Source organism: Engystomops pustulosus, chromosome 5 (genome assembly GCF_040894005.1).
Source record: "Engystomops pustulosus chromosome 5, aEngPut4.maternal, whole genome shotgun sequence".
Classification (NCBI taxonomy): Eukaryota; Metazoa; Chordata; class Amphibia; order Anura; family Leptodactylidae; genus Engystomops; species Engystomops pustulosus.
In genome coordinates this window covers 48,833,777-48,849,161 of record NC_092415.1, presented here as the reverse complement: position 1 = coordinate 48,849,161, position 15,385 = coordinate 48,833,777, and the positions used below count along the sequence as shown (strand labels likewise).

The following is a 15,385-nucleotide window of genomic DNA, read 5'->3' as shown; positions in this document are numbered from 1 at the left end:
CTCTGAAAAAAGACTGTTACAGAGCACTGACTATGAGGCAGGGTCTGAGACTTCACTGGTATTGTATTTAAATGTTACACTATTAGACAGGCTTTGATATAGAATCTCCATAGGAAAATAAGATAAGGGCTGTAACTCTTGTGAGTGGAGCCTGGTGATCTCTTATCCCATATAATGTATTGTTCCCTTCCAGAGCAAACAGAAGGAGGACAAATAAGAGATCTGATCATTAGTGCTATTAATATCCTAATTATTAGGAAAGAAGCATATATATCATATATATAAAGAATATTCAGTGATTCCTATATTCCTAATTGTCTGCGTACAAATGACTGTAAGTTACAAAGTATGAGAGAAACTATATAAAGAGGATGAGACTCATGATCTAATACTTGTCAATCTATTTATTGCTTTTGATTGTGGTTGAATAAGGAAGAATTACAGTGACTATACTGAAATATCTCGAGATCTAACTTACTGCCTAATAGGCCAGCACAGACAATATAGAACTATAACACAATATACATAATATATTATTATAATCACATTATCATTGTATAACCACATGATCATAGGACATGGCTAATTCCTAACTATCACAATTTGAAGTCTGCGGTATTTTACAGTATCACATGTCACCATATCTTTTAGCTCATTATTACATGTTCACTATTATATTATTAGTGTCTCATTTTCACTAATATCTCAGTATGAAATATTGGTACAGAACCTGATATTTAGCATCGCGTTCCATCCATCATTTCTTGTTAGCTTCTCAGCTCATCCACACCAGTATTTTATATCTCAGTATTACATATTGTTACAGTATCTGATATTTAGTATCATGTTACATACCTTATTCCTCACTATCACGTTATCTTCTCAGTATGACATCCTCGCTGGGATCATATATCTCAGTTATTACATGCATATTTGCTCACTATTATATGTTACAGTATCTCATCTCAGTATCACATGTTACACTATCCCATCTCTCACTATAATATGTTACAGTATCACATTTCTCACTAATACATGTTATTACATGCCTAATCCTCACTAATATCTCACATATACTCGTTACAACATCACATTTTCACTATTAAATGTTACACTTTTTCATATGTTAGTATTTTATATTACTGTATTTCACACCTCGCTGTTATGTATTGCAATTTGTCATATGTTAGTTTTATATGTCTATCTGATTCCTCTTGATCACATATAACAAGTCGATCCGAACCCTCTAGATACCTTTCATCCCTATGTCTCTGATTTGATCATTCCTTCTAATATTTCCATAGCTGATTCCCCTTTATAATATGTATATAAACCCCCCCCCCTGCCCCATACCCCTATCTAATCCCTCACTGACACATGTCTATTTGATCTTTCCCTATATTACAATAGGATGAAAGAGGGAGTATAATATTACATGGTGATAAATGACCTCCCACATTGCAGAATGTATCTAAATAACCTCCATATTTACTTAGAGGAGGAGACATGGCTTAGCTAATGATCCTGCATACAATACACGGTGTTGCAGGCTATGCTGAGGGGCTGTATTATGTAGGCATAGCTGGCATAGCTCTAGCTGTAGCGTTATGGCAGGTTTACGCTATTCTTCTCCTGCACAGGTGACGGGGCGGAGCTGGTAGAGGGCGTGTTTGCAGAACTTGTAGAACTGTAGAAGTTGTCCGCGCTCATGCCCCGCCTCTAACACCTTTCTGCAGTGTGACCCCGCCTCCGGGCGCTGATTGGCCGGCGCTGAGGTTATAGTCGCCTGGTGATGTCCCCGGGGCAGACACTAGTCCTCCGCACTCCGTGTGACCCGCGCCCTGGTCTCTCCTCTCCAGACATGAGCAGCCCTGATGGTGGATACGCCAGCGACGACCAGCTCCAGGGAAAGTGCTCAGTGCCAGTGATGATGCCCGGCCTGGGACAGTGCCAGTGGGCGCCCGACACCATGACCTCTGCCATGGGGGACCCCAAGAGCAAGGGTGACCCCTCCAACCCCAGGAGTAAAGCCGAAGCCCGGATCCGCCGTCCTATGAATGCCTTCATGGTGTGGGCGAAAGACGAGCGCAAGAGACTGGCCCAACAGAACCCGGACCTGCACAACGCCGAACTCAGCAAGATGCTAGGTAATGGGGGCTCCGGGGTATCACCACTTTCTAGTCTCCTTGTCATTTACTGCTATAAACCAGATCTAGTTTTATGTTCCTATTACAGGTATTTAATATTTCGATTGACTATTTACTTTATCTATGAAATTGTATCTATATATATTTATATAGATCATATTTCCCTGACATTTCTCTCATGAATGAGATAAAACTAGATTAGTTTATTATTTTGTAATATTTTTTAAAATAGTTTATTTATAATATTGGACAATTCAATTTAGAATGTCATTTCTTTTTTCTATGGACATTGGTTTTATTGATTACATTATTGTCATTTTTTATCTCTAGATTTACTATAATAATGTAGTAAATATTGTTAATTCATTATTTTAAGTAATAGTTATTTTCTAACCTGCTCATTAGAGATGAGAAAATATATTTGTTGATTCAGTCCAAATCGATTTTCAGGCACCAAACAAAATCTGAATTTTCTCTGATTCCCTTTGGGAAAAACAATGTTGCTACAATAGATAATATTAATAGTCTAGTCCTCTAAACACATTTTTACATAGGTATTATTAGGACTGGCATTAACCATAACACTAATGAAAATATTTGTTAAAAAGGAACAAAAAAAGACCTGTAAAAAAATAAAATCAGTGTTTTTAGAAGACCAGAAGGGGTAATATACAAATTTCCAGAACTATTGGTGCAACATGGGTCCAAACTGAATCTTGAATTATTTGCTCATCTGTAGTTGCCATAAAAATCTAGCTTTGTAAAAATAAAGTTTTGTTTCACCCTTAAGTTTTTTTTTATTTTGAAATGTTGTATTTTTGTGCCACTTTTCATACTGGATTTGAGACAAAGTCAAAATGTTTATTCAAAAAGATGAAATATATAAGAGAAAGACTTAAGCTTCTTCCTGTTGGACCCACTTCTAGCTTTGGCTTGGACATAAAGCTTCAAAAACTGCTGTATTTTTATTTTATGTGAAAGTGTTAGCAGGATAATTGCTTATAATGATATGTGACATTGTTCAGATCCTAATGTTGTTTCTCTTTGTAATTTAAAGGAAAATCCTGGAAATCTCTGACCCTGCCTGAGAAGAGGCCATTTGTGGAGGAAGCGGAGAGATTGAGAGTACAGCACATGCAGGACCATCCTAATTATAAGTACAGACCCAGGAGGAGGAAGCAGGTGAAGAGGATGAAGAGGGCAGAGAGTGGCTTCATGCATATGTCGGAGCAGGCTGACCCCACAATACTGGGCAGTGATGGAAGGATGTGTGTGGAAAACTTCAACCTTGGGTATGCAGAGCAGTCCTATCACCATAACCAGCTTCCTCAGAATGGTCATCACTACAGAGAATCTCAGGTCATAGGTGGTCACTATGACAGCTACAGCTTGCCTACACCTGAAACATCCCCTCTGGATATACCAGAGACTGATCATACCTTCTTCACATCTCCTGTCCAAGAAGATTGTCCAATGATACCTTATGGTTACAACACACCATACGCTTCCCACCAACAAAATCCTGCCTCTACCATGCTTGGTAGACATGTTCCACAGAATGAACAGGTGGGACAAGGAAGTCCTGTCCAGAGTATGATGGGGTGCCAGACCCCCCCACAGATGTACTACAGCCAGATGTACATGCCGAGTTCTGGAAGACCTCACCAAGTGCAACAAGTCAGCCAACCCTCTCCTCCGCCTGAGTCCCAACAGATCCCTAGAGTAGAACAAGTGCAGCAGAATGAGATGTTGGGTGAGGTGGACAGGACTGAGTTTGAACAATATCTTAGTTACGTGGCCAAGTCTGATGTAGGGATGCATTATCATGGACAAGAGCAGGCTGCAGAGAATGGACTGATATCCTCAGTACTGTCTGATGCCAGCACGGCTGTCTACTACTGCAGCTACTCCAATGTATGAGAGACTGATGCCTACTACTCTGCATCTCCTGGAGTATCCTCAGAAAGGATATCCAGCTCTTGGGAACTTATTACTTCAAGTCGTTTCAGACTTATAAGAAATGTGGGAAGAACATTAAATCATGTGCTGACTTATTTATGTAAATTATTACATATGAACTGACCCCCACATCCCCTGGACTATGCGACATCCAAGATCAAGTCACATTTGATCTCTAGTTTTCATTGAATGCAATGCAACTCCTTATGTGTACATGTACACGGCCTCTATGTATAGATATGAATTTTTAAAAAAACACAAAAAAAACTTTTTATAGTGATTTTATTTTGCACTTTTTTTTAAATAAAATGAATTAAAATGAACAAGCATGTGATGGTGTCTTTTATTTTCTAGGTATCTTAAACATTTATGGTAACAGATCCTAAATTCTATGTTTTTCTTGCAATATAAGTCATTTTTATTACTATTGAAACAATCAATATCACAAAATATAGTATACATAATAAAGTGGAGGGCAATATGCATCACATGGTGCTGACTTGATAACGTGGGGGGAGATTGCCTTATAAGTTATTTAGTCTTGCTCTATTGTTATAGATTTGAAATTAACTTATGATGTTTACATTATTACTCCAAATATCAAATAAATCTGAAACATAAGCATGATACTAAACCATAAAGAGTAATATGTGCAAAGAAAAATATTGTTGCCATGTATAATAAAACATGATTAAAATAGCTTCATGTTATATTATACTTACAAATGAAAGGGCAATAGAATTGTCTTACTCTTCACACATACAGTGTAGCAAAAAGTGTTGTCTACGCCTAATGTAATTTAATTCAAACCTCCATTCTTTACTCTTTTTAATGGAGGCTTTAATGATAGTTTGTACTAACAGATCCAACTTATTTAGCTAGCATTTATTATTGAGCTATGATTGTATACAGTGTGTGTATATATATATATATATATGTCATATTTATATTCCATTGATCATGGACTTATGAATTCTATGTTTTGTTTTGTTTTATTATTAGTACTGTTGTTAACAGTCCCTGCAATTTCTGAGTAAATACTTAATAGTAGTTTATTAAGTTCATTTAACACTACTGTCAGGATTTCCATTTATTTACCACCGTTCCAAAAAGCTACAACTAAACTGAGCTTAATATATGACAAGTGTCGAAAGCTTCTATATCTGCCCATCTATCCTATTCATCCCTTAAATCTATCCATCCTTCATAGATGTCATCTATAGATGTCTCATTTCTATATACCGATCTCACTTTCCTATCCATCCCTTAGGTTAAATTCACACTACCAGTTTTTCCGTACGTTAAAGTAAAGAATGGAGGATTTACAAAGGTTTAACGTATTAATTAAAAATCCCATGGACATCAATGTAAATTTCATGTCCTTCGTTAAGTTCAGTTTGTAGCAGGCGCACACATACAGTGCCATATACAAACATACAATATATATACTGACCTACAGTATATACAGAAACCATACACCTATTACACATACAGCATGTACATAAAATAATAATTTATGTATAGTGTGCACAGATTGCCAAATTGGTGCCTGTCCTAATGGGGCTCACAATCTAATCAACCTACCAGTATGTTTTGTAGTGTGGGAGGAAACCGGCAGACCTGGAGGAAACCCATGCAAACACGGAGAAAACATATAAACTCTTTGCAGATGTTGACCCTGGGACTTGAAATCAGGTCCCAAGTGCTTCAAGGCTGTAATGCTAATCACTAAGCCACTGTGCTGCCTAACATCACATACAGTATATGTTATATACGTATTATACTGTATGATGTGCAGCATAATATGTATATTATGGTGCACATCCTCCACTCTTTACTATGTATCTGGTCGGATGGCATTGCAGGCCCCTTAGTGGCTGCTACCACTGTAATTACGCCCCTTTTCTACATTCCAGAAGGGTGCAGCAGCACCCATTTAACCAGTCTACATCAAAAATTCATATACGTCTTTAGTTGTATCGTTGATATGGCAAGTGTTTGCTTTGGCCATATAAAACGGGTAGCAGCGGCACACACCTACAGCACCCCATGTGCTTTGTCATTTTATGTTTTCTTTTCTCAAAATAGATTATGGGACATTGACTATTTTTGTGCCAAGAGACCACAGGATTAGTACAAATTCACACACAGCAGATTTGCTTCGATAGAGTTCTGCAATCCTATTTCAGTCCTTGTATCTGAATTGGGAGGTTTGGACGTCAGGAAAATACATTTCTTTTAAACCCATCCAGCGGAATAAGACATAGAACATGCGTCTGCTGAAATTAGGTGATGAATTTGAAAGGAAATGTGAATATAAGATATTGGGGCAGATTTATCAAGCAGTCTGAAAGTCAGAATATTTCCAATTGCCCATGGCAACCAATCACAGCTCCCCTTTAAAATATTCATGAGCACTGGTGAAATGAAAGCTGAGCTGTGATTGGTTGCCATGGGCAACTTTAAATATTATGAGTTTCAGACTGCTTGATAAATCTGCCCCATTGTATCTTTTAATCGCTAACCAAAAATGTAATTTTATAATTTTTTTTCTGAGGCATCAACTAAATAATTGTTGATACACTAATATTTACAACATTTGTTTGGTCTCATTCACAAACTACTTGGGGGTAGATTTTAAAATGCATGTAACTGCTCGGAGTTTTTATCACATTTTTTGATTTGTGACATTTTATATAACAGTTTTTCGAAAGAACTTGACGTTCAATTGTGAAACAATGTGGTATTGACTCACTTTCTGGCAGCAATTCCCTTACCCTTTCTTCGAAAAATGCCATGGAAATGCTGTCAAGTGCGTTGTGTGAACCTAGCCTGAAGCCTTATTCTCATGTCAGTGTTTGTAAGCCAAGGAGTGGGTATTACATAGAGATAAGGTATAGGTGTGTGCTACCTGCTACTGATTTTGGCTTAGAAACAGACTTGATGTGTGAAAAAGGCCCTTGCTGGGGGCACAAATTATGAATATGCTGTCAATTTCCATTGAGTGCCTAATGTTTTTTTTTTTAGTTATCACTCCCATGACTGAAAGCCTAAGGTTATACTATAATGATATCAGGGTTGTTTCTATCACTGGGCAGGGGGTGCAACTGCCAGGGCACCAGCAATTTGGAACAGTTGAGTACATCTGGTATGGTATAATCTGGTATGGTATAATCAATAGCATCTGTGTCTTTAAGACATATGGGCAGTACTTATACTTATACTTGGGCAGTATTTATTTAATGATTTTGGTTCTGGTGCAGTAGTTACATAATGAGCTTGGTTCTGGTGCTGTATTTATTTACTGACTTTGGTTCTGATGCTGTATTTCTGTACTGAAGTTGATTCTGATGTTGTATTTATATGCAGAGCTATTAAAATAATTAATGGGTGGTACTATATTTTAATTTTAAGACCCTGTAGATATTTTAATATCTATGACATGGGGTCATTGTATGCTAACCCAGGGTATCATGTTGCATAAAATATCATTTACAGGGTGGCTCAGTGGGTAGCACTACAGCCTTGCAGCACTGGGGTCCTGGGTTCAAGTCCCAGTCCTATCCAGGTCAACATCTGCAAATAGGTTTCTTCCGGGTCCTCCGGTTTCCTCCCACACTCCAAAACATACAAGTAGGTTGATTAGATTGTGAGGCCCATTGGGACAGGGACCGATTTGTCAAGATCTGTGTGCGCTATATAAATAAAGGAATTATTATTGATTATTATTAATTTATCTGGAGAGATTGTATTTTATATATACATGTATATTTGTTGGGGGCATCATACACAGTGGAATTGAATGATTTCTAGGGGTTGCACTTTTTTCAGATTCCCCTTGTTAAAAATAATTCTAGAAACTGCCCTAAAGTTTATTACATCATAACTCATTATGATGTATCAAGTTCAGTTCACATGGCCGCGGCCAAGGAAATGAGGCTGGCACATGAAGCTTCTCCTTGCCTTGGCAGATATTGGGAACGACTTTGTTGGAACAATAGAGCTTGATCATTTGCCCAACAGTTGCAACATGTAAGCTGGCCAATAAATCTGCAGTGTGTACCAACCGGAGGAGTCCACAATGTTGGTGGAACCAGTTATATGGAGGAATTTAGAAATCACTAAGGAAGATTGTTGTTAAACAAAGAAGGCAGACAACTGCGATGTCTGGAGAGTAAGATGAACCTGCAGGCCTGGTTTAGTTTTAGACGTAGGGATATTCATTGCCTAGTAACATACTACACAACTGACTGGCTTGCAAATCTTCTGACCAGTTAAGCAGGTCCGTACCTAAAGTGTTTACGACTTAGGTGCAAGACCGTATCTTCTGTGTTATCTGTCTGCTTTACTTTGATGCATAGGGGGACATTTACATTTGCCTTTTTTTTTGCATCATTCACAAGTGACATGTAGTCCATGCCTTCTGGTCATCAGATGAAGCATGATCTGAAGACCACTATCATTTCTATGGGACCAAAGCCAGCAATTCCCTGTTGATAAATCTTGCACCAAAAACACAAATTTTACCTCTCTGGTATGATATGAACTGCCCTTTCTAGATTCTCCTCTTTTAAGTGTAGGTGTTTACCTACTCTAAAGTCATGTGAAAATGAGCAGAGATGAGTCATATTTTGCCTGCGACGGTTTGGAAGCTGGAGGTGGAGTATTAATTCAGACACCCTTATCTTCAGTTCTAGAGTATCTAGAACCATGCTCTTGGTGTGATATTAAAGATCAGAATCTAATTTTTAGATCACATATTGTGGTTCTGTGAACTACAGAGACAGAGATACAGGCAGTTGAAGACATTGCTACACATGTAAGATGCAGATAAAGTACCAGTTTCAGCCCATTTCTTAAATTGACTATATTTCCTGGTCTGATAGGATCTGAAAGATGAGATTCTTATAATTAATATGACACCAAAGGCATGTTTCTAGGTACTATAGAACCGAACATCTGAAGTCTCCCTGCAGCCTCTAAACTTGACTCATCTTAGGAAAAATATGACTCTTCTCGGCTTATAGGAGGGGATTTATTTTCATAGGTAAACAGATCAGGTTTTACAGAAAAGAGGGAATTAAAAAAAACATTTCAGACCCTACCTGATGGGGGTAGTAGCTTTATGTTATACTAGTAGCTTTAGGTGACAGTATCCCTTTAAGTTGCTGTGTCATTTGGAGAGGCTGAATGGTGATCAGAGCAGCACTATTTACCTCACCTAAATTATTTATAGGGCAGGAGGTAATATAAATGGGATGGGAGTTCTTTTTTATTAGGTATTAGGGGTTGTATGCAAAATTATTATTGCAGGAATGTAACAAGGTCAATATTGCCCCATGGAGGTCAATAGAAGCTACGTGATTTCATTTTATTGCAAAAGATGCAATGTAGTGTCTTTTCCTGTGACATATTTTCTTTTCATTCAGGAAGTATTTCCCATCTAGAAACAGGAAGGACCAGGACAGGGAATTCTGGTAAAACACAGAAATTGGGAAACAAAGTAAAACCATCTGCAAAGGGATATCTTGTGTCTTAAAGAAAAAGTGTTCACACCACACTCTCAAAAAGAGATTGTGAACCAACAGTGTCCAGAGTGGCATGAGTTGGGATGTCGGGCTTCGGATGGGTTCACTTATATATATGCCTGCGCCAGACACCACTGAGGAAGCAGCAGCATTTCTCTGTCTGGCATTCCATTGGGAATTTCACTAACTTATCATGGAGGAAGGTTGGGTGTATGGAGACCCAGGAGACCCAGCCTTAGGATAACTGCATAGGAATATTTCAAAAACAAGCAATTAGAAGTGGATGTTAATGTTAATGTGACATGAACTACAGTCTATGAGTGATACGTGAAAAAGGTATTCCTTAGGACATGCTCTACCTCCTAACAGTCTGTTATAGTAATGACCGTGGCCATTATAAGGGATTGCATTTAGATGGCACATGGCCACTGTTAGCCGTCGTGTGCACCTGCCCTTACTATACACTCACAGGTTCTGCCCTCCACTATATTGCTTTGTGTTAGGCTACATGCACACTGCCGTTGCCCCCTGTACTGTAGCACTGCGGGCACACGGCAGCGCGCGGGGAGAGGAGGAGGAGGTGAGCGCTAATCACCCCCGCCCCTCACCATAGGGATATATGGCACACGGCGCCGTAACATGGGAAAAGATAGGACATGTCCTATCTTTTACCGGGGTACGGAGCGGTAGGGTGCCGCACGTGTGCTGCACCGTACCGCTCCTGGAGGGCGCTGTGCGCCCATTGCTGTCTATGGGGGACGTATATCGGGCGTATATATACGTCGGCCGTATACACGTCCCCCATGCAGCCGTGTCAATGTAGCCTTAGCCACAGGAGAATCACCAGACGCAGGATGCTACAGTGAAGCAGGACATCAGCAATATGTTGTAATACATTGCAGAATTATACTGTAATGTATTTCATATGGCATTTAGATACACTAAAGGTCAAACACACTAAGGGGCCTAAAAATAAAGTAAAAAAAAAAATAGAAAAATAAAAAAAAAAAGATTATAACCCCCTTTTCTTCTTCTTCTTTTTCTCAGAAAACACATAACAATAAAAACAACACACGCAGTATAAACTAGTAGTTGTGGGGGTTTTGTTCTCATTCGGTTGTTTTCCCAAAACATTGCATAGAATATTACTGTATATACTCTAGTATAAGTTGACCTGAGTAGAAGCCGAGGTACCTAATTTTAACACAAAAAAACTGGGAAAACCTATTGTCTCAAGTATAAGCCGAGGGTGGGAAATGCATTGGTCACAGCCTCCAGCCAGTATATAGCCAGCAAGTACATGCCCCCCACTATATAGCCAGCAAACCCCCAGTATATAGCCCACCCCTGCCCCCTAGTATATAATCATTAGTCCCCTGCCCCAGTATATAACCAACAGCCCCCTAGTATTTAGCCACCCCCTGCCCCCTTGTATATAGCCAGCCACCTGCCCCCTTATATATAGCCAGTGACTGCCCCCTAGTATAAAGCCAGTGCCTGCTCTTCTTGGATATAGCCAGCTCCTGCCCCCTATTATATAGCCAGTGCCTGCCCCCTTGTATACAGCCAGTGTCTGCCCCATTGTATATAGCCAGTGCCAGCCCCCCAGTATATTGCCAGCGCATGCACCCTTGCATATAGCCAGTGCCTGCCCCGTTGAATATAGCCAGTGCTTGCATCCTAGTATATAGCCAGTGCCTGCCACTAGTATATAGCCAGTGCCTGCCCCCTAGTATATAGCCAGTGGCTGCTATATACATTTTCTTGCTCAAAGTATCTGTCTTTTTATTATAATGTATAGAAATGGAGTCCGCACATTAAGATTAATAATAATCCCACAAAAAAAATGACGTCCTATAGAAAATGATGAAATAGTTACTTGAGTCCATTTTAATGGAAAGATGATGAAATTTTACATTTTAAAACTGTGATGAAGTTTTTTTATTCTACATTCAGTTAATTTTTCATTTGGCAAGACCTCATGAAAAGGGTATTTTTTTTGTATAGCGACTGATTTTTATGGTATTTTCGTACAATCTAGTGGAATAAAATTATTTAAATAAAGTTTAAAAAAAAAGAAAAGGGAGGTTTTTTTCAAGGGCACTTGCTCAGAGCAGGTGTATTTCTGCTACTTTTTAGGCGCAAAATAATGATAGATGCAAAGATCCGCAGAACACCCATCCACTATGTTAGGTATGGCACAGACACTCAAAATCACTAAGACCACTAAGACCACACCAAAAACAAGCAAAAGAATATGAGGCACCGCAGCCTCATAATTGTTTCTGTTGAAAAAAACACATACATAATGATGACTGCCTTCCTAAACATAACGGATGACTTGAAATTTACATTGATCTCAATGGGATTTTTGAATGATACCTTAAACCTCTTTTCTTTACCAAGAGGAATAAGAGAGGACAAGGGACACATACTAAATACACATACAGGCAGTCCCTGGGTTACGTACAAGATAGGTTCTGTAGGTTTGTTCTTAAGTTGAATTTGTATGTAAGTTGGAACTGTATTTTTGGTCTCTGTGACAATTGGATTTTGAAAAAAGGTGGGTTGTCATAAGAACTAGGATTAACATTAAAGCTTAATTACATACATCTTTGATAACTATTATAGCTGTTTATTGTAGCCTAAGACTAAGGCTACATTCACACGATGTATGCCCGCCGTACCGTAGTACGGCGGGCATACATCGGCGCTGCGGAGAGGAGCAGGGGATGGGCGCTACTCACCCCCGCCCCTTTCCATAGGAAGATACAGGCCACGGCGCCGTGTCACGGGAAAAGATAGGACATGTCCTATCTTTTCCCGGGCTATGGAGCGGTACGGTGCCGGTGCCGCACTTACAGGGCCTTGAGCCTATAGAAGTGTATGGGGGACGTATATACGCCGTATATACGTCGGCCATATATCCGTCCCCCATACATGTGTGTGAATGTAGCCTAAAGTACAGTAAATTACCAAAATCCAGAGGTCCATTTGTAACTAGGGGTCGTCTGTAAGTCAGGTGTTCTTAAGTAGGGGAACGCCTGTATAGGCATATACAGACCCCTAACAAAGTAAGATGGAAAGTGTGGGGTGGTGTCCACCCTTGATCTGTATAAACCTGTGTATGTGTCCCTTACCCTCTGTTATTCCTCTGGGTAATTTGCAAACCTTGTTTGTTAGCAAATACCTTTGTCTGTGTATGTTGTCTTTTTAAATTGATTTCTTTTTAGTGATCTAATAAAGTATTATTTTATGCTTTCTGCATGTTGGTTTTTGTTTCATCTTATTTGTGGTGTTATTTGTTTTTGGGAACAATCCTTTTGTTTGTGTCTGTTCCCCCTAATGCTCCTATCGGTGTCCATGCACAAACTCAAACCTAATCTTTTTAGTGTCATGAATTCTGATATGTTTCTGTACATTTAATCTAATATTACCTGGTATTGTTTTTACTGGGGTACATATAAAATCAAAAGCACCAAAACTGTCACCACTAGAACAGTATGTCCTGAATACAATCTATAACAGCCATGAAATAGCCATAAATCACCATGGGGTATAGTATGAAGGAGTCAGATATGTCAGCCTTATATATGGACTGTATCTCTCAGATAAATTGACAAAGTATATTGCACATTATTAATTTGATTATATACTTCTAGATGCAGCCAGATCCTTGAAATTTCTGGTTAAACTATGATAATACATGCAATTACCTTGCATTTACTAGGGAATAAAGTGAAAATATTGTATTCTGTGTCCAAACAAATATAACAACAAGTGCAGTAATCTGGGGGAATGCGGGTATATGGGACTATATCACTGATGCTGGATCTGTTGCTGCGCGGTAGTCTCGGTACATTACGGTAAAGTGCAGCGGTTTAGGGTAAATACGGCTCTGCACGTCTGGTGTCGGCAGAGCTCGGGCAGTTTCGTCTCTCGTGCCGGGTAATTGATCAATTAGTGGCGCTCATTAACCTGCATTACCATTAAGTGGGTTACCAAGAGAGAGCAGACAACTGTAATTCACTTATAGTATACACTGTGCTTCTAGGAGTCTGACAGCACTTCATATAAAACTTATATAAACTTTAATATTCCAAATATTAGACTAGTCTAATACTAAAATATCACTTATATCAATACTACAATGTTACCATCACTATGTCTGGCTGCTCTTCTTCTATATACTACCACTAAACTACAGCTAAATAACTACTAAATAACTAGGTATCCTTCCTTTAAAGTACTCTACTGCCATATTCCTACTATAGTAATCTATCACTGTATCACTATGATTGGAATATTACTATTCTACTACTAGAGTACCCTACAATTATATCAATACTACAATGTTACTATGTCTCTGGCTGCTCTTCTTGTATGTATTATTACTACTAGGGTACTCTACCACTAAACTACAGCTACATAACTACTACAGTACCACTAGCATTCCTTTAAAGTACTTTATTGCAATATTCCTACTATAGTAATCTACCACTATATCACTATCATTAGAATAAACGTTCAAAATCCAATAATAGTTTTATTGAAAAAAAGGATATTACTATACTACTAGAGTTCTCTGCTGTCGTATACTGTATATATCCAAATATTCCACGTCTAAACTACCATCATATCAATACTAGAATATCACTATGCTACTAAAATACATATCTACCTATCTATATCTATCTATCTATCTATCTATCTATCTATCTATCTATCTATCTATCTATCTATCTATCTATCTCTTTCTATCTGAATGTTCTTTTTGTAATCTCTCTAATCCAATAAATAACTATCTCTCAAATATGTATCCATTTATCTAATCTAGTTTCACATCTTTGTCATATAACTATAAACAACTTCAGACTCTGTAAACTATTTGGAAAACCTATCACAGGTTATGAAGCGAAAACTAAAGGGGTGATTTCGATAGTCTATACCGGAATAATGTCCTAAAGTAAACCAGTAAAATTAAGTGTCTGCTAAAATACACTAAAATATTTATCTATCTCCTATTTATCTAGAAAATACAAGTATAGGCCATTTATTGTAAAAATTACTGCAAACCAATTGTGTATATGGATTTACATGTTACATATGGATTAAAAGAACCACAATGTATTATTTTTGACAATGGCTGCTACCTATTTTATTCTCCTCTAACTTGAAAGCACCTTTATCTGGCCTCTACTGGGGTTCTGCATCTATATAAGAAAATCAGGTTTCAACTCCACTGTGTTGCACAAGATTATCTATCTAATTATCTTCCTATCTATTTGTATATATCTATTTTTCAATATACTACCAATATATAGCATAGTATATCGCCTGTATTTAGTGTATAAAAGGTTAAATATGCCCATAAATGGCTTTTCCTGTCCATAATGGAATATTGGCATACTATAACTATATAGAATATAATAGTCTCGTCTTTGGTGTATCCAGGTGTAGGGCAGCAGACAGTGATGACATGAAATGTATGTCTGTAAGAAAATGACACATCAAAAGTCTGGGTGACAACCAGTCTCCTATAATCCCTTTAACAAACACCGGCCGAAAGCCATAGGGAGATATGAGAGTAAATCTAATTGGTGTAGATGTCTGCCTGGCTAATAATCTACTTCTGCCTGCTTATTGTATGGATGGGGCATAACACTGCACTATCTGTAACACCAGATCACCTGAGCCTCGTGTCTACAGGGAATGAGATTAGTCTTTAGAAGGCCATACAGTATCTATAAG

At 38.3% G+C, this 15,385-nt stretch overlaps 1 protein-coding gene across 1 annotated transcript; it reads left to right on the top strand.

Moving 5' to 3' along the window:
* The first annotated feature begins 1,798 nt into the window (after positions 1-1,798).
* Positions 1,799-4,375, top strand: LOC140134002 (transcription factor Sox-17-alpha-like). Its single transcript, XM_072154667.1, has 2 exons — positions 1,799-2,147; positions 3,205-4,375. Exons 1-2 carry the CDS (start codon positions 1,862-1,864, stop codon positions 4,065-4,067), a joined length of 1,149 nt encoding a protein of 382 aa, XP_072010768.1. The 5' UTR covers positions 1,799-1,861; the 3' UTR covers positions 4,068-4,375.
* The last annotated feature ends 11,010 nt before the right edge of the window (positions 4,376-15,385 follow it).